The sequence below is a fragment of the Coregonus clupeaformis genome, chromosome 14 (assembly GCF_020615455.1).
Source record: "Coregonus clupeaformis isolate EN_2021a chromosome 14, ASM2061545v1, whole genome shotgun sequence".
In the NCBI taxonomy this organism is placed as follows: Eukaryota; Metazoa; Chordata; class Actinopteri; order Salmoniformes; family Salmonidae; genus Coregonus; species Coregonus clupeaformis.
Window position 1 is genome coordinate 19,696,581 of NC_059205.1, and position 22,661 is coordinate 19,719,241.

The 22,661-nt window shown below is 43.8% G+C and overlaps 1 protein-coding gene across 1 annotated transcript in view; it reads right to left on the reverse strand.

Moving 5' to 3' along the window:
* Positions 1–16,325, reverse strand: part of LOC121581293 (zinc finger E-box-binding homeobox 1-like) — a 100,392-nt gene extending 84,067 nt beyond the window's left edge. The window contains exon 1 of the mRNA XM_041896813.2: positions 16,211–16,325. Coding sequence (XP_041752747.2) covers positions 16,211–16,268 — 58 coding nt within the window. The 5' untranslated portion in view covers positions 16,269–16,325. The remainder of the gene's footprint in view (positions 1–16,210) is intronic.
* Positions 16,326–22,661: the final 6,336 nt, after the last annotated feature.

Genomic DNA, 22,661 nt, shown 5'->3' on the forward strand with positions numbered 1-22,661 from the left:
TGTCCTTAAGCCATTTTGCCAGAACTTTGGAAGTATGCTTGGGGTCATTGTCCATTTGGAAGACCCATTTGCGACCAAGTTTTAACTTCCTGACTGATGTCTTGAGATGTTGCTTCAATATATCCACATAATTTTCCTTCCTCATGATGCCATCTATTTTGTGAAGGGCACCAGTCCCTCCTGCAGCAAAGCACCCCCACAGCATGATGCTGCCACCCCCGTGCTTCACGGTTGGGATGGTGTTTTTCGGCTTGCAAGCGTTCCCCTTTTTCCTTCAAACATAACGATGGTCATTATGGCCAAACAGTTATAATTTTGTTTCATCAGACCAGAGGACATTTCTCCAAAAAGTAAGATCTTTGTCCCCATGTGCAGTTGCAAACCGTAGTCTGGCTTTTTTATGGCAGTTTTGGAGCAGTGGCTTCTTCCTTGCTGAGCGACCTTTCAGGTTATGTCGATATAGGACTCGTTTTACTGTGGATCTAGATACTCTTGTACCTGTTTCCTCCAGCATCTTCACAAGGTCTTTTGCTGTTGTTCTGGGATTGATTTGCACTTTTTGCACCAAAGTACGTTCATCTCTAGGAGACAGAACGCGTCTCCTTCCTGAGCGGTATGATGGCTGCGTGGTCCCATCGTGTTTATACTTGCGTATTATTGTTTGTACAGATGAAAGTTGTACCTTCAGGCGTTTGGAAATTGCTCCCAAGGAAGAACCAGACTTGTGGAGGTCTACAATTCTTTTTCTGAGGTCTTGGCTGATTTCTTTTGATTTTCCCATGATGTCAAGCAAAGAGGCACTGAGTTTGAAGGTAGGCCTTGAAATACATCCACAGGTACACCTCCAATTGACTCAAATAATGTGAATTAGCCTATCAGAAGCTTCTAAAGCCATGGCATCATTTTCTGGAATTTTCCAAGCTGTTTAAAGGCACAGTCAATTTAGTGTATGTAAACCTCTGCCCCACTGGAATTGTGATACAGTGAATTATAAGTGAAATAATCTGTCTGTAAACAATTGTTGGAAGAATTACTTGTGTCATGCACAAAGTAGATGTCCTAACCGACTTGCCAAAACTATAATTTGTTAACAAGACATTTGTGGAGTGGTTGAAAAACTAGTTTTAACGACTCCAACCAAAGTGTATGTAAACTTCCGACTTCAACTGTATGTATGCAGGAACAAAACAATAATCCTCAGCCTAGCTGTACAAGTACTGCTGCACTGTTATCCCCAAGGGGCATGCAGTCTGTGTTTTCACTGCACGTTTAACCTGACTGCATCTCAAATGGCACCCTATTCCCTATATAGTGCACTACGTTTGACCTGAGCCCAATGCGCTATATAGGGAATAGGGTACCATTTGTGATGCGCGCCCTAGTTACACAATGCAGTGCAGAGTGGAGGAGAAGGAAGGAAACGCAAGGACAAGCAGGACCCTCCGAACGCAGTTTAGCAAATGTCAGACGCATTCAGAGAGCCGTCTTCTAAAATGTCACCCAGATGAGGAGGCAGGAGAGAGGTGAAGCTGAGGGGGGAGATACGGAGGTGCTACACACATACATAAAAGCAATGAAAATACAAAAACCATGCAGATAGCTGCATTGAACGTATGAGAACTCGTCTTACATTTACAGTACACACACACTGTAAACTAACATTCACAAAGGCAAACCGACTCACAATGACAAACAAACATAACAAAACACAAACAATATGGTAACCAATTTGAGACAGAAATAAGATACCTGAAAGTCTTTGTTTGTTTCTGGGACGCATGTTAACCAGATATTTCAGATACGTTTGAAAGCTTCTGAGGGTCATTGAACACTCAGAAGAGAATGTCAATGTCTTCAGAAGAGAATGTCAATGTCTTTCAACCTATTAGAACATTCTCAACATTGTCTATGGGCCCTGGTCAAGTACTGCACTACATACGGAATAGGGTGCCATTTGAGATGCATCCGTTTTCATGCCTGGATGACACTAAGGATGGAACATTGTACATTTTACAGCCCTCTAACCAATTGTACTATTATGTGTGTTTTTTCTCGCGTTATTTGTAATTTATTCTGAACATGATGTTTCTGCCATCGTCTCTTATAACCAAAAAGAGCTTCTGGATATCAGTACAGCGATTACTCACCTCATATTGGAGTATCTTATGATAAGATGTAGACCACACTATTTACCAAGAGAGTTTTGATCTATATTTTTCATAGCTGTCTATTTACCACCACAAACCAATGCTGGCATTAAGATTGTATAAGCTGTATAAGGCCATAACTAAACAGGAAAACGCTCATCCAGAGGCAGCGCTCCTAGTGGCCGGGGACTTTAATGCAGGGAAACTTTAAATCCATTCTACCTAATTTCTACCAGCATGTTAAATGTGCAACCAGAGGAAAAAAAACTCTAGACCACCTTTACTCCACACACAGAGACGTATACAAAGCTCTCCCTCGCACTCCATTTGGCAAATCTGACCATAACTCTATCCTCCTGATTCCTGCTTATAAGCAAAAACTAAAGCAGGAAGCACCAGTGACTCGGTTAATAAAAAAGTGGTCAGATGACGCAGATGCTAAGCTACAGGACTCTTTTGCTAGCACAGACTGGAAGATGTTCCGGGATTCTTCAGATAGCATTGAGGAGTACACCACATCAGTCACTGGCTTCATCAATAGGTGCATCGATGACGTCGTCCCCACAATGACTGTACGTACATACCCCAACCAGAAGCCATGGATTACAGGCAACAACCACACTGAGCTAAAGCCTGTGCTAAAGCAGGTGCTTCCCTTTGTGGTCTGTAATAGTTTTCAAGCCCTGCCACAGCCGCCGATGAACCATCAAACAGGCAAAGAGTCAATACAGGACTAAGATTGAATCGTACTACACCGGCTCTGACGCTCGTCGGATGTGGCAGGGCTTGAAAACTATTACAGACCACAAAGGGAAGCACAGCCAAGAGCTGCCCAGTGACACAAGCCTACCAGACGAGCTAAACCACTTCTATACTCGCTTCGAGGCAAGCAACACTGAAGCATGCATGAGAGCACCACTGTTCCGGATGACTATGGGATCACGCTCTCCGTAGCCGATGTGAGTAAGACTTTTAAGCAGGTCAACATTCACAAGGCCGCAGGGCCAGACGGATTACCAGGACGTGTACTCCGAGCATGTGCTGACCAACTGTCATTCTTCACTGACATTTTCAACATGTCCCTGACTGAGTCTGTAATACCAACATGTTTCAAGCAGACCACCATCGTCCCCGTGCCCAAGGACACTAAGATAACCTGCCTAAATGACTACCGACCCGTAGCACTGACGTCTGTAGCCATGAACTGCTTTGAAAGGCTGGTCATGGCTCACATCAACACCATTATCCCAGAAACCCATTATCCCAGAAACCCATTATCATCCATGACTGCATGGCCAGACACGACTCCAACACCATCATTAAGTTTGCCGACGACACAACAGTGTTGGGCCTGATCACCGACAATGATGAGACAGCCTATAGGGAGGAGGTCAGAGACCTGGCCGTGTGGTGCCAGGATAACAACCTCTCCCTCAACGTGACCAAGACAAAGGAGATGATTGTGGACTACAGGAAAAAAAAGAGGACTGAGCACGCCCCCCATTCTCATCGACGGGGCTGTAGTGGAACAGGTTGAGAGCTTCAAGTTCCTTGGTGTCCACATCACCAACGAACTATCATGGTCCAAACACACCAAGACAGTCGTGAAGAGGGCACGACAAAGCCTATTCCCCCTCAGGAGACTGAAAAGATTTGACATGTGTCCTCAGATCCTCAAAATGTTATACAGCTGCACCATCGAGAGCATCCTGACTGGTTGCATCAACGCCTGGTATGGGAACTGCTCGGCCTCCGACCGCAAGGCACTACAGAGGGTAGTGCGTACGGCCCAGTACATCACTGGGGCCAAGCTTCCTGCCATCCAGGACCTCTAAACCAGGCGGTGTCAGAGGAAGGCCCTCAAAATTGTCAAAGACTCCAGCCACCCTAGTCATAGACTGTTCTCTCTGCTACTGCACGGCAAGTGGTACCGGAGCGCCAAGTCTAGGTCCAAAAGGCTTCTCAACAGCTTCTACCCCCAAGCCATAAGACTCCTGAACAGCTAATCATGGACTACTTGCTACCCGGACTACTTGCACTGCCCCCCCACCCACACCCCATATTTTTACGCTGCTGCTACTACTCTGTTAATTATTTATGCATATTTATGCATAGTCACTTTAACTCTACCCACATGTACATATTACCTCAAGCCGGTGCCCCCGCACATTGACTCTGCACCGGTACCCCCCTGTATATAGCCTCCCTACTGTTATTTTATTTTACTTCTGCTCTTTTTTTCTCAATTTTTTTTTGTTGTTGTTGTTTTATTTTACTTTTTTATAAAAAAATAAATGCATTGTTGATTAAGGGCTGTAAGTAAGCATTTCACGGTAATGTTTACACCTGTTGTATTTGGCGCATGTGGCAAATACAATTTGATTTGATTTGATTTGTATGTGGAGTGGATATTCCATGCCTCCTCCTGCCTCCCTCTTCGCCTGTCTTCCCCCACCTCCCTCCTGCCTCCCCTCGCCCCATCTATTCCAGCAGAGCAGGGAGATGCCTCTGGGCTCCAGTCCCATTAAACGTCTCATAAATAACACCTGACAGAGTTTGGTCAGGAGGATTTTATAACAGTTTCCTCCGTGGCGTGAGCGTGCAGTAAGGCCTTCAGGACAATTATGTTAACATGTTGCAAGGGAAAAGTGATACCCCTTTCAAATGCCATTTAGCAGAATAACCTGGACACATGAGGTTCATTCCTCCCTTGGTTTGTGTATAGTAGAACTTAGCCTAGCTGAATACCTAACCAAAAGGTGAATGGACATTGGGATCTAGCCAAAGCTCAGCTAAAGAGCTCTGATCAAAAGTAGTGCACTAGCCTACGTGGGGAATAGGGTGCCATTTGGAACACAGACCTTACATTTAAGGCATTGCATGTAGACTATGCCAGGGCTTCCTGCTAATACTAGTAGCCACACTAGTAGCAAGTACCCTTGCTTCACAGAGCCTGATGACTGATCATGTCTATTCGTCTGTCTGTTGCTTTGACAGCAGAGAGTAAAGCTGACAGTTTACCTAACCACGTGAAAAGTTAAGAGAAACCCAGGGAAACCAACCAGCCATTCACATCCTGCCATGACAGACCCACCTCCTCCCTCCCTGACATCACACACACACACACCTGTGAGCACACACACGCTCACACAGGCACAAACTGCCAGGTGTATAGTTAGGCCTAAGTAGGGAGCTGTAGGGAGGTGTGGAGGTGGACTGGGCTCTCACTAGTGATAGGGGAGCCAAATTCATGCTGGGCTGGAGTGGAGCGGGTCGAGCATTTCAAGTTCCTCGGTGTCCACATCACTAAAGATCTATCATGATCCAAACACACCAACACAGTCGTGAAGAGGGCACGACAACGCTTCTTCCCCCTCAGGAGGCTGAAAAAATGTGGCATGGGCCCTCAGATACTCAAAACGTTATACAGCTGCACCATTGAGACAATCTTGACTGGCTGCATCACCGCTTGGTATGGTAACTGCTTGGGATCCGACCGCAAGGCGCTACAGAGGGTAGTGCGGATGGCCCAGTACGTCACTGGGGCCGAGCTCCCTGCCATCCAGGACCTCTATACCAGGCGGTGTCAGAGGAAGGCCCTGACAATTGTCAAAGACTCCAGCCACCCAAGTCATAGACTGTTGTCTCTGCTACCGCACGGCAAGCGGTACCGATGCACAAGTCTGGAACCAATAGGAGCCTGAACAGATTCTACCCCCAAGCCATAAGACTGCTAAATAGTTAGTGAAATAGTGAACCAAATAGCTACCCGGACTATCTGCATTGACCCTTTTTGCACAAACTTTTTTTACTCGTCACATACAGTACCAGTCAAAAGTTTGGACACACCTACTCATTCAAGGGTTTTTCTTTATTTTTACTATTTTCTACATTGTAAAAGAATAGTGAAGACATCAAAACTATGAAATAACACATATGGAATCATGTAGTAACAAAATAAGTGTTAAACAAATCAAAATATATTTAATATTTGAGATTCTTCAAATAGCCACCCCTTGCCTTGACGACAGCTTTCCACACTCTTGGCATTCTCTCAGCCAGCTTCACCTGGAATGCTTTTCCAACAGTCTTGATGGAGTTCCCACATATGCTGAGCACTTGTTGGCTGCTTTTCCTTCACTCTGCGGTCCAACTCATCCCAAACCATCTCAATTTGGTTGAGGTCAGGGGATTGTGGAGGCCAGGTCATCTGATGCAGCACTCCATCACTCTCCTTCTTGGTAAAATAGCCCTTACACAGCCTGGAGGTGTGTTGGGTCATTGTCCTGTTGAAAAACAAATGATAGTCCCACTAAGCCCAATCCAGATGGGATGGCATATCGCTGCAGAATGCTGTGGTAGCCATGCTGGTTAAGTGTGCCTTGAATTCTAAATAAATCACAAACAGTGTCACCAGCAAAGCACCCCCACACCATAACACCTCCTCCTCCATGCTTTACGGTGGGAACTACACATGCGGAAATCATCCGTTAACCCACACCACGTCTCACAAAGACACGGCAGTTCGAACCAAAAATCTCAAATTTGAACTCCAGACCAAAGGACACATTTCCACTGGTGAAATGTCCATTGCTTGTGTTTCTTGGCCCAAGCAAGTCTCTTCTTCTTATTCGTGTTTCTTTGCAGCAATTCGACCATGAAATCCTGATTCACACAGTCTCCTCCGAACAGTTGATGTTGAGATGTGTCTGTTACTTGAACTATGTGAAGCATTTATTTGGGCTGCAATTTCTGAGGCTGGTAACTCTAATGAACTTATCCTCTGCAGCAGGGGTAAATCTGGGTCTTCCATTCCTGTGGCGGTCCTCATGAGATCCAGTTTCATCATAGCGCTTGATGGTTGTGTGATGTGATTTGATTTAACTACAAGGACATAAAATAAAATAAAATTGTATTTGTCACATGCACCGAATACAATGTGGTGTAGACTTTACCGTGAAATGCTTGCTTACGAGCCCAACAATGCAGAGTTGAAAAATAGTAACACAAGAAAGTACACAAGACTGGAGCTATATTCAGGGAGTGCCAGTACCAGATCAATGTGCAGAGGTACGAGGTACAGTTTGTGAGGTAGATATGTACAAGAAGGCAGGGTAAAGTGACTAGGCACCAGGATAGATAATAATAAGAGTAAAATAAAGAACAGAGCAGCAACAGCAAATGATGAGTGTAAAAGTGTGTATGTATGTGTGTTTATGTTGTGTCGGTCTGCGTGTGTGTGTTATGTATGTGTGTGTGTATGTAGTGTATGTGAATGTTTGTGGGTTTTGTGAGGGAGTGTCAATGTAGTGTGTGTGAGTGAGTGTGTATATGGTGTGTATATATAGTCTAGTGAGTGTGCGTAGGGTCAGTGCAAGACAGAGTCAGTGCAGATACAGTGGGGAAAAAAAGTATTTAGTCAGCCACCAATTGTGCAAGTTCTACCACTTAAAAAGATGAGAGAGGCCTGTAATTTTCATCATAGGTACATGTCAACTATGACAGACAAAATGAGAAAAAAAAATCCAGAAAATCACATTGTAGGATTTTTAATTAATTTATTTGCAAATTATGGTGGAAAATAAGTATTTGGTCAATAACAAAAGTTTCTCAATACTTTGTTATATACCCTTTGTTGGCAATGACACAGGTCAAACATTTTCTGTAAGTGTTCACAAGGTTTTCACACACTGTTGCTGGTATTTTGGCCCATTCCTCCATGCAGATCTCCTCTAGAGCAGTGATGTTTTGGGGCTGTCGCTGGGCAACACGGACTTTCAACTCCCTCCAAAGATTTTCTATGGGGTTGAGATGTGGAGACTGGCTAGGCCACTCCAGGACCTTGAAATGCTTATTACGAAGCCACTCCTTCGTTGCCCGGGCGGTGTGTTTGGGATCATTGTCATGCTGAAAGACCCAGCCACGTTTCATCTTCAATGCCCTTGCTGATGGAAGGAGGTTTTCACTCAAAATCTCATGATACATGGCCCCATTCATTCTTTCCTTTACACGGATCAGTCGTCCTGGTCCCTTTGCAGAAAAACAGCCCCAAAGCATGATGTTTCCACCCCCATGCTTCACAGTAGGTATGGTGTTCTTTGGATGCAACTCAGCATTCTTTGTCCTCCAAACACGAAGAGTTGAGTTTTTACCAAAAAGTTATATTTTGGTTTCATCTGACCATATGACATTCTCCCAATCCTCTTCTGGATCATCCAAATGCACTCTAGCAAACTTCAGACGGGCCTGGACATGTACTGGCTTAAGCAGGGGGACACGTCTGGCACTGCATGATTTGAGTCCCTGGCGGCGTAGTGTGTTACTGATGGTAGGCTTTGTTACTTTGGTCCCAGCTCTCTGCAGGTCATTCACTAGGTCCCCCCGTGTGGTTCTGGGATTTTTGCTCACCGTTCTTGTGATCATTTTGACCCCACGGGGTGAGATCTTGCATGGAGCCCCAGATCGAGGGAGATTATCAGTGGTCTTGTATGTCTTCCATTTCCTAATAATTGCTCCCACAGTTGATTTATTCAAAACAAGCTGCTTACCTATTGCAGATTCAGTCTTCCCAGCCTGGTGCAGGTCTACAATTTTGTTTCTTGTGTCCTTTCACAGCTCTTTGGTCTTGGCCATAGTGGAGTTTGGAGTGTGACTGTTTGAGGTTGTGGACAGGTGTCTTTTATACTGATAACAAGTTCAAACAGGTGCCATTAATACAGGTAACGAGTGGAGGACAGAGGAGCCTCTTAAAGAAGAAGTTACAGGTCTGTGAGAGCCAGAAATCTTGCTTGTTTATAGGTGACCAAATACTTATTTTCCACCATCATTTGCAAATAAATTCATTAAAAATCCTACAATGTGATTTTCTGGATTTTTTTTCCTCAATTTGTCTGTCATAGTTGACGTGTACCTATGATGAAAATTACAGGCCTCTCTCATCTTTTTAAGTGGGAGAACTTGCACAATTGGTGGCTGACTAAATACTTTTTTTCCCCACTGTAGTTTAGGTACCCTTTACTGACTATTTAGCAGTCTGGCTATTTAGCAGTCTTATGGCTTGGGTGTAGAAGCTGTCTCGGAGCCTGTTGGTCCGAGAGCCGATGCTCCAGTACCGTTTGCTGGACGGTAGCAGAGTGAACATTCTATGGCTTGCGTGGCTGGAGTCTTTGGCAATTACTTGGCCCTTGACTGTGAAATGAGACTGTGAGTGAGCTCAGGGCAAACATCGGATAAATCGCAAATGGCACCCTGGGCCCTGGTAAAAAATAGTGCACTACATAGAAAATAGGGTGGCATTTGGGGCGCACATCCACTTCAGGAACTAAGGAGAGCTGCTGGCACAGAGCGTATGGTATTCTCCAGGATACAGGAGAGAGAGCAAGTGTTCCAGATCTTATCCACTCAGCAGGAAGGTAAACCAAAACAACAACAAAAACAACAACCACAATATTGTGTGGAGACTGAGAGAGATATATATATATAGGGGAAACTCCGTACCCAGGCCCAATCACCTAAGTGAGACAAGATGTTTTATGAAACCGGGTCCAGGGCCCCTTAGTCATTAGCCCACTGTTCACCCATTGTGGGTTTCTTTCAGACAAAGAAGACACACACAGTAGACATACACAGGGACCAGCGTCTCAAAGCTTTCTCCTAACAGCCTCATCAACACAGCCTCCCCTGACACACACACACACACACCCACCCACCATCAACACAGCCTCCCCTGACACACCCTCTGCTCACATCACCTCTGAATTGCGTGCACACACACACAGATAGTATACTCTGCACGCACACACTGCAACATTAACCCATATTAGGCCATGTCTTTCGATCATCGATCTGCTCCAAAACAACAAACCTTTCTAGTATTCTTAATACTGACGTAGACGCACACACGCACACACACACACACACACACACACACACACACACACTCCCAGGGGCCTCTTTGTAGAGTACAGTACCCCTCAGCCACCTGTCTGGCCCTGATTAATGTCCTCCTCAGAGACAAGATCTTCGTCCAAAATGGTACCCTATTCCCTATGTAGTGCACTACTTTTGACCAGGGCCCATGCAAAAGTAGTGCACTATATAGGGAATTGGGTGCCATTTTGGACACAACAGAAAGCGGCTGGGCTGAGGCAAAGGTGCCTGCTGCTGGGAGGTCTCTCTCTCTCCCTCCGCCCACCCACCTTTCTCTCTCTCCTTCTGTCTCTCTCTCCCCCACCTCTCCTTTAGTTTCCCTCCCTCCACCTTTCTCTCATGCTCATAACTCAGCAGATAGCAGCACCAAAACCACCATAGCTGCTGTTAGCACTAGATAATGATCCCTCATTAGACTACATTACAGCTCCTCTGTACTGTCAACTCCCCAGCCATCCCACTCAAACACTGAGTCCTAGCCTCTCCTTATTACTGTACTGTATTATGGTTTTGCGATAATGTTAGTGAACCCTGTTAGTGAAGACAAATGACCTGTCTATTTATAACAGATATCACAACAGAAACGACTGTATTTCAATGACCACCACCAGAGAGGATTTGAAATCCGTCAGACCCACCACACGCCAGCAGTAGCCCGTAGGCTACAAAAGACATATGCCCAGAGGGGCTAAGGGCCTAGGCTTAGCTGGTGAGATTTCAAATGATTTCATAACTTCCTGGAGTGGAGTGCCTCTCTAACTCTGTATTATTTGCAGAGGCTTCCATAATAAAGAGAATGGGAGGATATGCAAATGAGCTGGTGAAAATAAGGAGAGGGTTTCCCACCAGCCGAGTGTGAAAGAAAGAGAGTTCCCCCTTCTCAGTAGTGCTTGTGAATGGACTCTTTCTTCTGCCTCACACTTTAGAGGTAGGAGGGAGGCCAGTCAATGGCAAAGGTAACTAGGGATGAGTCCAAACTGGCACCCTATTCCCTATATTGTGCACTACTTTTGACCAGGGCCCAATATATTCCCACTATAAAGGGAATAAAGTGTAATTTGGGACATAGCTTACACTTGGGCCTTCTTTCACTCTAAAGCCTCAGCACACAATAGCTTACCTAAGCAACAGCCATCACAAGATCCATTAATGCACCTATAGGCTATTGCTGGTATTCAGGTGACTGAATGAAGCTAGTGTGTGAGAGAGAGAGAAGAAAAACATGTTATTTCTGGAATGAAGTTTCTCAAACAATAACGTGGTGGCCTCTGTAAGAAATCAGTCCAACCCGCTCTCAAATCATTCCAACTGTACTTCCTCTGAGTTAAGATAAGCCTATAGTTTGACATTATAAAGGCCTACCTAGGCCTATACTGTTCTGGTAACAGCGTAAAACACTGATCACAGCCTAGCTGACGGGACATTAGAACTGGGCCCACACCTGGATGAGATCTCTTTCAGAGGGTTCAGAATTAGCCTATGTTTATTCACTAGGAACTAAACCAAAACCGAAACAGGGAGGGACTACTAGGCTATCTGAATGTGTCCAATAAGGAACCTTTGTTTTCGTTTTTCTGTTGCAAAACATTTTGTTACAGTGTGCACTGATGAATGATGTGGTCCTCTGTAGCTCAACTGGTAGAGCACGGCGCTTATAACGCCAAGGTAGTGGGTTCGATCCCCGGGACCACCCATACACAAAAAATGTATGCACGCATGACTGTAAGTCGCTTTGGATAAAAGCGTCTGCTAAATGGCATATTATTATTATTATTATTATTATTATGAATACGACGCTGCAGTTCCATATTTTGTATCACTTGAGTATTTAGGATTGTTAACATGGATATAAATGTTCCTGTAAACCTGATACACAATAATAGCCTACATTAGCCTATTTCATCTGAATAATTAAGTCATCTCTCACAAACAAGCTGGACAGTAATAACATAAGTGTTATCTGGCTAGTGGCTAGGTCATTTCATTACAACAAAAAAGACTCACAATAGGGAACACGTGCTTAAAGGAAAACTCCACCCCAAAAAACTATATATTGGTATTTGTTTCGTTAGTCCATTATTGATATAGTCCCAAAATGAAACAAATACCAAAATATAGTTTTTTGGGGTGGAGTTTTCCTTTAAGCCTTGCAGGCAGCCACACATTCATTCATGTAAATCTGAACAAGAGGAGGCCATGTTGTTAAGCAAAGCCCAGGGGAAAGGAGCCATTTCCCACCTTTCTAAACACACACACACACACACACACACACATTAGTCACAGCAGCCCCTTCCCCCAGTCTAGATGCCCCTCCCCTTTACCATAAAAGTGGAGAGGTGGGGTTTAGGCCTAGGACATCCTGTAGTGCTTTGTCATTCCTCAGGACCATTTCATTAAAGGGACACATACGCACGCACACATATATACACACATATTTATACACACACACACACACCCTTAGGGTCTAGGATAAGTGGAAAGTGACATTTTATGGGTCTGGTCACAGGTCAATCAACACTGTCAGGGCTACTGTGGCAAATCACTGCCACTGAAAGTGTGAATTAGCCCCTTTTATAATATACTAGGCCCATTTAGCCAGCTTCCAGTTGCCGTTACATCAAAGTCAAAGTAGAATGGCTTTCATTTAAATACTCAAAACATACTGTTAAATAATTAATATCTAGACATTGTTTTGTAAACTCACTCCATCAAAAGTAGTGCACTACATAGGGAATACTATGGTGCCATTTGGGACGTAGACAGTGAAATCCTAAGCAGCTACAGAGCCAGGGCTGAGAAGACTGTGTTTATACAGTGAGGTATGTTAACACGAGCCCACATTCCTCTATTCCCAAATTGCAGTGTTAAAATTACAGCCTCACAGAGAGGCGTGACAAAAGCAGCACACTTAAGGATGGCCAGCACCTGTTTAACCCGGCCAGGACACACACACACACACCGTCCTCCTTGCTGCCAGTTGCTGAACCTGACGCCCTGATGTTTACAGCTGCATGGGGCGTAATATCAGGACTGTGTCTCAAATGGCACCCTATTCCCTATATAGTGCACTATATAGGGAATAAGGTGCCATTTGGGATGCAGCCCAGACCTTCATCTGTCAAGGCAGGGCACTGAGCAGCCTTGGATCCTATCAACTGTAACTTAGCAGGAGGTCTTGCTCACACACACACATCAATATGCTTGCATACTAGTCTCTCCAACAACTGGTAGAATAAATCCCAAAATCTGAAGTAGGCTATGATACCATAATTGGCTACAAGATGGAAATAGCAGCTTAACTACAAGATTCAAGTACCCGAGAAGAAACAGCATCAAGGTGATGAAAACACCCCCCACCCCCCCATGTATGGAGGAGAGACACCACGTGACACCCTGCCTGCTCTAACATATTTTGAGAGGGAGAGCTTCATGAAATAACACTGTTATTTTCCATTATTACACATCAATAACGTAAACATATCACATCAGTAAAATATGTAATTAATTATTTCAAATGTAGGCCTAACGCAGATTATTAATAAAAGCAGGACAATGTTTATTTTTCTAACCATATAAAATTACAGAATGACAAAAATAACACTAAAGGGTTTAAAACATAAGGTGTAGGCTAAAATAAAATACCATGAAGACTTGCACCCCAACCCTATGGCCCGCGGTCAACCGTCAAATGAGCCTTGCCCGTTATAGAATAACACTAAACATGCCTTGCTATCATAAATAACACGTGATCGAATAGACTGGATATATATTAAAACAATAAAAATGACCCAGTCATTTAAAAACGATATAGTTCGAGGCACCTTTATAGGTGTTGCATCACCTTGCATACCTGGCCGTCTCATAACATAAAAAGCAGCAGCCCCGCCTTCACTGCAGTAACGGTACACACCGCCATTCCATTCCATCGACCCACTCGGAAATTGCATAACAATATAATTGAAAACAATAGATGGAAAACATTTAGAGGTGTGCTATCTGTTTCACAGTATTGCTATCTATTACTGGAAATAGCGGAGTCATTCGAATTCTCAACCACCTTATGCACCACTTTCCTTTTCCGTCACAACCTATTCTTCCCTTGCCTGCACGGCGACACACACAGAGCGGTAGGCTACACTAGAGTAGATTATACATCCCTTGTTTCGACAAAAGAAAAATAACGGAACAGAAACCCTCATAATCAAACATCAACAAATTGGACATCATCATGCATGTTCGTGGGTGAAAAAACCCGCGAGAACAAAACCAACAGTGAGAAACCACGAATCTACTATCGCTGATATACACTGGTAAACTAAACAACCATAATGTTTTTCTACCTGCACAAGTTGCCATTTGCTGCAGCGTATATTGGAGTCTTTTCCCTCGTCTGCTCTAGAATGAAGATAGGTTTAAAATAAACAAATACTTTTCCGCAAGCTGTGCCTATAATACTGTAAAGATAAATGCCGCAGGTAGGTTTTTATAGGAGGACATTTGCGAGCCCCGTTTTCCCTGTTCAGGTGAACATGTTGATGGCTCCTGCCTGCGCACGGACGCTGCCTGGGCGGCACGGCGCTCAGCTCTGTGTCATATCTCGTGTCGTCAGCGGCCACAGGAAAAGGTGCTTTCCGTTTCCAGCCCTCATCTCACTACTCGTATAACGGTACTCCCTATAAGATTGTATTGGCCGGTAGGTAGAGTGAAAGTGAGGAGGGTAGGTAGAACACAGGTAAGACGCCCTCCAATGAGAGGGAGCTACTCTTTGCTGATCAAATCTAAAGTGGAATCCAACCTACAATAATCTGCAGACAAACTTCATAAAATCAAGTGAATGATTAGGCTACATTGAAAATATAAATTGCCGTTCTATGCTATTGTAGGTATAATGTTGTGTATTTTATATGGTGTTTTTTTGTTAATTTAGCAAACTGAGCATCATTAGCCTGTTTATGTTCCTGCAGCAATTGAACTATTACATTTAAAATTCCTCTCGTGCAGTATATTATGTTCTGTTACCTTTCATTCACGTGAAGTTTGGGTCGTTAGACAGAATGTCCAGGCTGCGCCGTTGTTGCTGCATAACTAGATTCCTTATATAGACTGCAGCAGTTGCTCACACACATAGGAAGGCTATGGGCTGTGTAACGCCCATTTCTTTCCTGCATTGCTTGCACCACCCAGCATAACAGGTAAGTACTAGCCTAGACAATATATCAGCTTCTCTTCCACAAATTAAAATTATCACAAGCTATTCAACAAGCTAAATTTGAGGAGTAAAATGTAGAGTAAAATGGATCAGCTCTGACCAAAACAATGTTATGCTACCTAAAAATGAGACCACGAGAAGCCTGAGTGTGATGTATTCAAATCTAAATTAACAAAAGTGGAATAATAAGACAATACACAGCTCTCCTACCTTAGCAAACCCCTCGACAACAATGCATCAAACAGTGTTGCGTGCAGCTAATGGAAGGGGTTGCTGCCCAAGTCACAACACAATCCCGATTAAATGTATTTTATTTAGCTAAAATATAGGCCTAATGCAAGTCCAGATTGACATGCAACTAGTGAGTCTACAAAGGCAAATGGCGGAATATACTATGCATTCAAATAACTCTGCTACCGGTAGCAAAATAAGACCGACTAGCTCTTACCGTTATCTCGTAATTTTTTAGTAAAATATCAGGTGGCTGCATGGCTGGGACAGCAAGTTAGCAAACTGCTAGCCTGTTAGCTTAGAAGTTTTTTTTTAGCAAAAGCGTAGCAAACGACAGGATTTCTGTTTACAAATATAACACATTGCATCTTGTCTCTTAGAAAAACAAGGTGAAAAGTGAACCTAAAAGAAAATTGGATTGAGGAACAAAATCAGGCGCTCACTCAAATCCACCGGATGAGAGTTGCGTATAACGGTACGCTCGAGCAGTGCCGCTGCGCTAGGAGGAGAGAGAAGCGAGCCAGGTATAACGGTACACACCACATTGGAATATACGTACTACTTTCCAGCACTTCAACTCCATAAAACGTGGTTCAGAAAAGTCCCAAAGTCGGCGAACACAGTTGAATGAACACAAAAGTACGTAGTCCATCTCACTGAATCGTTTCCCGTCGGTTTACGGAGTTTGACTTACCGTTATTCCTCTTCGGGTTCGCCTGTTTTCTGCGCTTACACCTGGGGCCATCCGCCATGATCCTTTCGCTCTGTCTGAATACTGCCTGCCGGAGCGAGTCACCTCCTCTCTCGCCACCTCCCCCCGTACCCCACTCCTCTCTCCACTCCACCTCCCTCCCTCCGCTGCACCTGGTTTACGACACTCTCTGCTTTACGACATCACCTTCTCCAGTCTCCTAACCTGCTAAATTATTTATCCTAACCTGCAGCGTAAATTCTAACATGCAACGAAGAAGTCACTTCCGTATCGGAGTTGCGTGAAAAGAGTGTTTCCCACACTGCTAACACCATAGCGCATGGCCCATTTTCCTACTGGCAGCACATTGTCCACCCCGAGCTTTTGCTTTCGCCGGACTCTTGATCGTTTGCTCCTGTTGCCGAAAATATAAGATGCATGGTCAAAATTAGAACATGGATATGGCAAGGTGTTTTGAAAACAGGTAACATTTTGACAGGTAACAGACAGTCCATCATTAGGCTGCTACAATTATAAACTCTTCTTTTGGAAATACTTCCAGCGACAGGGAACAGTTCACGTGACAGAGCATTAACCCCTTAAATGCCGGACTTGCTGCCACACGACCACGCTTCAAGTAGGCTGCTCTATAACCGTTTTGTAACACACACACACAGTTTCGTAACACGTTTGATGGCACCAAATGCACTATTTATACATTATTATGATCATGATGGAATTGATAATAACAATTATGAAAAGTATGATAGCCTGATTATAATAATGATAATAACACAATTATTATTATGAATATAAAATAATATGATAATAATGTAGTTTTTTTAACACAGACAGCACTTTTGGGACCAATGTCTTTGGCTTGTGTCTTTACTTCCAGTGAAAGTGAGAAACCAGGATGTTATGTGATACGTGGACAGTCATGGGTTGAGTAGCTGGAGGCGCCTCAAATGGCACACTATTTCTTATAGTGCACTTTTCACAAGGGCTCCATAGGGCTCTGGTCAAAACTAGTGCACTATATAGGGAACAGAGTGCCATTTGGGATGCATCCTCTGAGATGTGATGCTGTACACAGAGAATAGACCTGCTGTTCTCACTAAGCATGAGGAAATATGACATATGCAGGATTCCTGGCTTTATAGACATACTTTTTTTCTCTCTCTCTTCAACTGTCCAGATTCAGACTGCTATCACTGTATCACATGTCTTGCATAAGCCTAACCCAGATAGATAGATATATATTATTTTTTTTTAACCATTAATTTAACCAGACAAGTCAATTAAGAACAAATTCTGATTTAGGCCTACATTCTTATGATGGCCAACCTGAGAGAGGTAAGATAGAGGCAACAAGAGACACAGTCATGTGCAGCGATCAAGGTTTGTCTCTTCAAACAAGAGTACACAGGAAGGCTACACTCCTTTCCTCAACAGGGACAAGCAGCCATAAGTTCAATGACAGTTTGTTACCGGTCACAAGAGCAGCTTCCAGACTGCAGGCCCATCAAGCTATTCTTGTACCTGACGACTATCAGGTTTCGGACTGAACCTGGACTTGCCAGGTGCTGTATATGTTACATGCCTTTCCTTTCAAAGTCAGCTAGTCTAGAATGTTCATCTAGACCAGCGTTTCCCAAACTCAGTCCTCGGGACCCAAAGGGCTGCACGTTTTGGTTTTTGCCTTAACACTACACAGCTGATTCAAATTATCAAAGCTTGATGATTAGTTTATTATTTGAATCAGCTGTGTAGTGCAAGGGCAAAAACCAAAACGTGCACCGCTTGGGGTCCTGAGGACCGAGTTTGGGAAACCCTGATCTAGACTGTTCATCATGCCCCTTAGATAGGCCTATGTCAGTTCCAGTACAGTGCATGACATATACATTTTACAGAATGTTTCATTCTATTTCAGCTTTTAGGCCTATATGCATTTTAGATCCATCTTCACTTTACATTTTTGGCATGCATCTAAGGTTTCATTTTTCACAGCACTGAACCCGGGATGATGACATGATTCAAGTTTTGTCTTATTTTTCATTTTTAGCAAATCTGTTTTAAAGCAGCAATCAGCAGTTGAAACAATAACAAAGCAGGTCCCCGCCCCTATTTTAGTAAAAAGCTGAGCGATAGGGCTGGAGAAATGTAACCACTCTCTAATTCATAGACAGTGCTAATGGATGTTTACATTTAATTTGTTTACAAACATTGGGTTCTGATGGGGTACGCCAGTTGAACTAAGCTCATGAGGCATTTATAAGTTACATTCTTCAAGAATCAATGGCTACATATCATTAATTTATAAGTAAAACAATTGATGTACCAACTCAACTGCAGAGTGCCCCTTTAAACAGTCTAGTAACCGAAAATATCTATTAACTTTATACATTTTTTACATTTTAGTCATTTAGCAGACGCTCTTATCCAGAGCGACTTACAGTTAGTGAGTGCATACATTTTCATACTGGCCCCCCCTTGGGAAACGAACTTGAACAACATTTCTAGTTCACAGGTCAAGATGAAGTCACTTCCTACCCGCTGATGACAGCAACAAACCACTCACCAGTCTCCCCCATGAGGCTTTACCACCCCCACCCCCAGGAGAGCATCTCTGGAGATATCTTCTTGCGTGAAAACTTTGGTTTATGTTCAACGAATCAAATAAGTATTGAATGTAACCCAGGTTTAACTGCCAGGTGCTAGATTACATCATCCAAAATATTTAATATTAATACACAATTTGGCTGCAATCTAAACTACAAGGGGAGGAAAACAGCATTGAATGAGCAGGGAGCTATTGTCTAAATCAGAGCACATCTGTCACGCCTGGTCCTCCTGTTCTCACGCAGAGCCATAACAGCGCTCCTGGGTCTCTCTCTGTACCTTATTCCCAGTCTGCCCCGTATGGTGCCCTGTATCCAAACATGCATGGCTTGAGAGATGCGTTCACCAGTCGAGTGTGTGTAGCTAGCTACCTTGTTTGAATATCAACATTACTGCCATAGCAGCATAACATTTGATTAACACTTGATAACACATGATTTAGCTTAAATCATCATCAATATTCGGTCTAGTTGGCTGATACACGCAGCAGAGAGAGGCAGAAAGACATGAGGTAAATCCCAATCAGTAAAATAAATTGAGCTAGCTAACTAGCATGAATTATGATATAAAAAACATTTAAGGGGGGAGGGGTGCCCTTTTTTAATTTTGAGCGCCTGCCACCTGAAAGGTCTGTGCACGGCCCTAGTGACAATGCATGGTCCGGTCCATAGGCAACTGCAGGCAGCTCTTGTTATAAAGTAGTATTGAATACATCAAATCAAATACAATTTTATTTGATGTAGACCTTACCGTGAAATGCTTACTTACAAGCCCTTAACCAACAATGCAGTTAAAGAAAGAGTTAAGAAAATATTTCCTAAATAAACTAAAGTAAAAAACATAATAAAAAGTAACACAATAAAATAACAAAAACGAGGTTATATACAGGGGGTACCGGTACCGAGACAATGTGTGGGGGGGGACAGGTTAGTTAAGGTAATTTGTACATGTAGGTAGGGGTAAAGTGACTATGCATAGATAATAAACAGCGAGTAGCAGCTGTGTAAAAACAAAGGGGGGAGGGGTGTCAATGTAAATAATACGGGTTATCACGTTTCAGGAGAAGATCCAGATGCAAACAGTGTCGAAGTAACAACATTTTATTTAAAAAACAGGGAGCAGGCAAATGACAGGTCAAGGTCAGGCAGAGGTCAGTAATCCAGATCAGAGTCCAAAAGGTACAGAACGGCAGGCAGTCTCAGGGTCAGGGCAGGCAGAGGTCAATAATCCAGGGTGGTGTGACAAGGTACAGAACGGCAGGCAGGCTCAGGGTCAGGGCAGGCAGAATGGTCAAAACCTGGAAAACTAGAAAACAGGAACTTAAGAAAGACAGGAGCAAGGGGAAAACCGCTGGTAGGCTTGACGAAACAAAATGAACTGGCAACAGACAAACAGAGAACACAGGTATAAATACACTGGGGATACTGGGGAAGATGGGCGACACCTGGAGGGGGGTGGAGACAATCACAAAGATAGGTGAAACAGATCAGGGTGTGACACGGGTGGCCATTTGATTAATTGTTCAGCAGTCTTATGGCTTGGGTGTAGAAGCTGTTAAGGAGCCTTTTGGACGTAGACTTGGCACTCCGGTACCGCTTGCCGTGCAGTAGCAGAGAGAACAGTCTATGACTTGGGTGACTGGAGTCTTTGACCATTATTTGGGCCTTCCTCTGACACTGCCTAGTATATAGGTCCTGGATGGCAGGAAGCTTGGCCCCAGTGATGTACTGGGCCGTACGCACTACCCTCTGTAGCGCCATATGGTCGGATACCGAGCAGTTGCCATACCAGATTGTGATGCAATCGGTCAGGATGCCCTCGATGGTGCAGCTGTATAACTTTTTGAGGATCTGGGGACCCATGCCAAATCTTTTCAGTCTCCTGGGGGGGAAAATACGTTGTCGTGCCCTCTTCACGACTGTCTTGGTGTGTTTGGATAATTATAGTTTGTTGGTGATGTGGACACCAAGGAACTTGAAGCTCTCAAACCGCTCCACTACAGCCCCTTCGATGTGAATGGGGACATGTTCGGCCCTCCTTTTCCTGTAGTCAACGATCCGCTCCTTTAGTCTTGCTCACGTTGAGGGAGAGGTTGTTGTCCTGGCACCACACTGCCAGGACTCTGACCTCCTCCCTATAGGCTGTCTCATCGTTGTCGGTGATCAGGCCTACCACTGTTGTGTCGTCAGCAAACTTAATGATGGTGTTGGAGTCGTGCCTGGCCATGCAGTCATGGGTGAACAGAGAGTACAGGAGGGGACTAAGCACGCACCCCTGAGGGGCCCCCATGTTGAGGATCAGCTTGGCAGATGTGTTGTTACCTACCCTTACCACCCTTAATGACCAGCAATTAAGGAACAATTGGAAGGATGTCCTAGCGCAGCCTTTACAGAGATACTTCAACAGAGATAAATAGAGATAAAAGTAAAGACCATTTAAATATACTGTATGATATCCTCAGTGTTTAAAGGTGCACTATGCCAAAATCGCTGTGCCATTTCCTGGTTGCTAAAATTCTAATAGTTCGCCTAATTTCAGTTTAAGTGACAAAACAAGCAGTCATTGTGTAGAGTATCATTGTACACTACCGGTCAAAAGTTTTAAAACTCCTACTCATTCAAGGGTTTTTCTTTATTGTTACTATTTTCTACATTGTAGAATAATAGTGAAGACATCAACACTATGAAATAACACATATGGAATCATGTATTAACCAAAAAAAGTGTTAAACAAATCAAAATATATTTTATATTTGAGATTATTCAAATAACCACCCTTTGCCTTGATGACAGCTTTGTACACTCTTGGCATTCTCTCAACCAGCTTCACCTGGATTGCTTTTCCAACAGTCTTGAAGGAGTTCCCACATATGCTGAGCACTTGTTGGCTGCTTTTCCTTCACTCTGAGGTCCGACTCATCCCAAACCATCTCAATTTGGTTGAGATCGGGGGATTGTGGAGGCCAGGTCATCTGATGCAGCACTCCATCACTCTCCTTCTTGGTAAAATAGCCCTTACACAGCCTGGAGGTGTGTTGGGTCATTGTCCTGTTGAAAAACAAATGATAGTCCCACTAAGCCCAAACCAGATGGGATGGCATATCGCTGCAGAATGCTGTGGTAGCCATGCTGGTTAAGTGTGCCTTGAATTCTAAATAAATCACAAACAGTGTCACCAGCAAAGCACCCCCACACCATAACACCTCCTCCTCCATGCTTTACGGTGGGAACTACACATGTGGAAATCATCCGTTAACCCACACCACGTCTCACAAAGACACGGCAGTTCGAACCAAAAATCTCACATTTGGACTCCAGACCAAAGGACACATTTCCACTGGTGAAATGTCCATTGCTCGTGTTTCTTGGCCCAAGCAAGTCTCTTCTTTTTATTGGTGTCCTTTAGTAGTGGTTTCTTTGCAGCAATTCAACCATGAAGGCCTGATTCACACAGTCTTCTCTGAACAGTTGATGTTGAGATGTGTCTGTTACTTGAACTCTGTAAAGCATTTATTTGGGCTGCAATTTCTGAGGCTGGTAACTCTAATGAACTTATCCTCTGCAGCAGAAGTAACCCTGGGTCTTCCATTGTGGCTGTCCTCATGAGAGCCAGTTTCATCATAGCACTTGATGGTTTTTGTGACTGCACTTGAAGAAACTTTCAAAGTACTTGAAATGTTTTGGATTGACTGACCTTCATGTTTTAAAGTAATGATGGACTGTCATTTCTCTTTGCTTATTTGAGCTGTTGTTGCCATAATATGGACTTGGTCTTTTACCAAATATGGCTATCTTGTGTATACATTTACATTTTAGTCATTTAGCAGACGCTC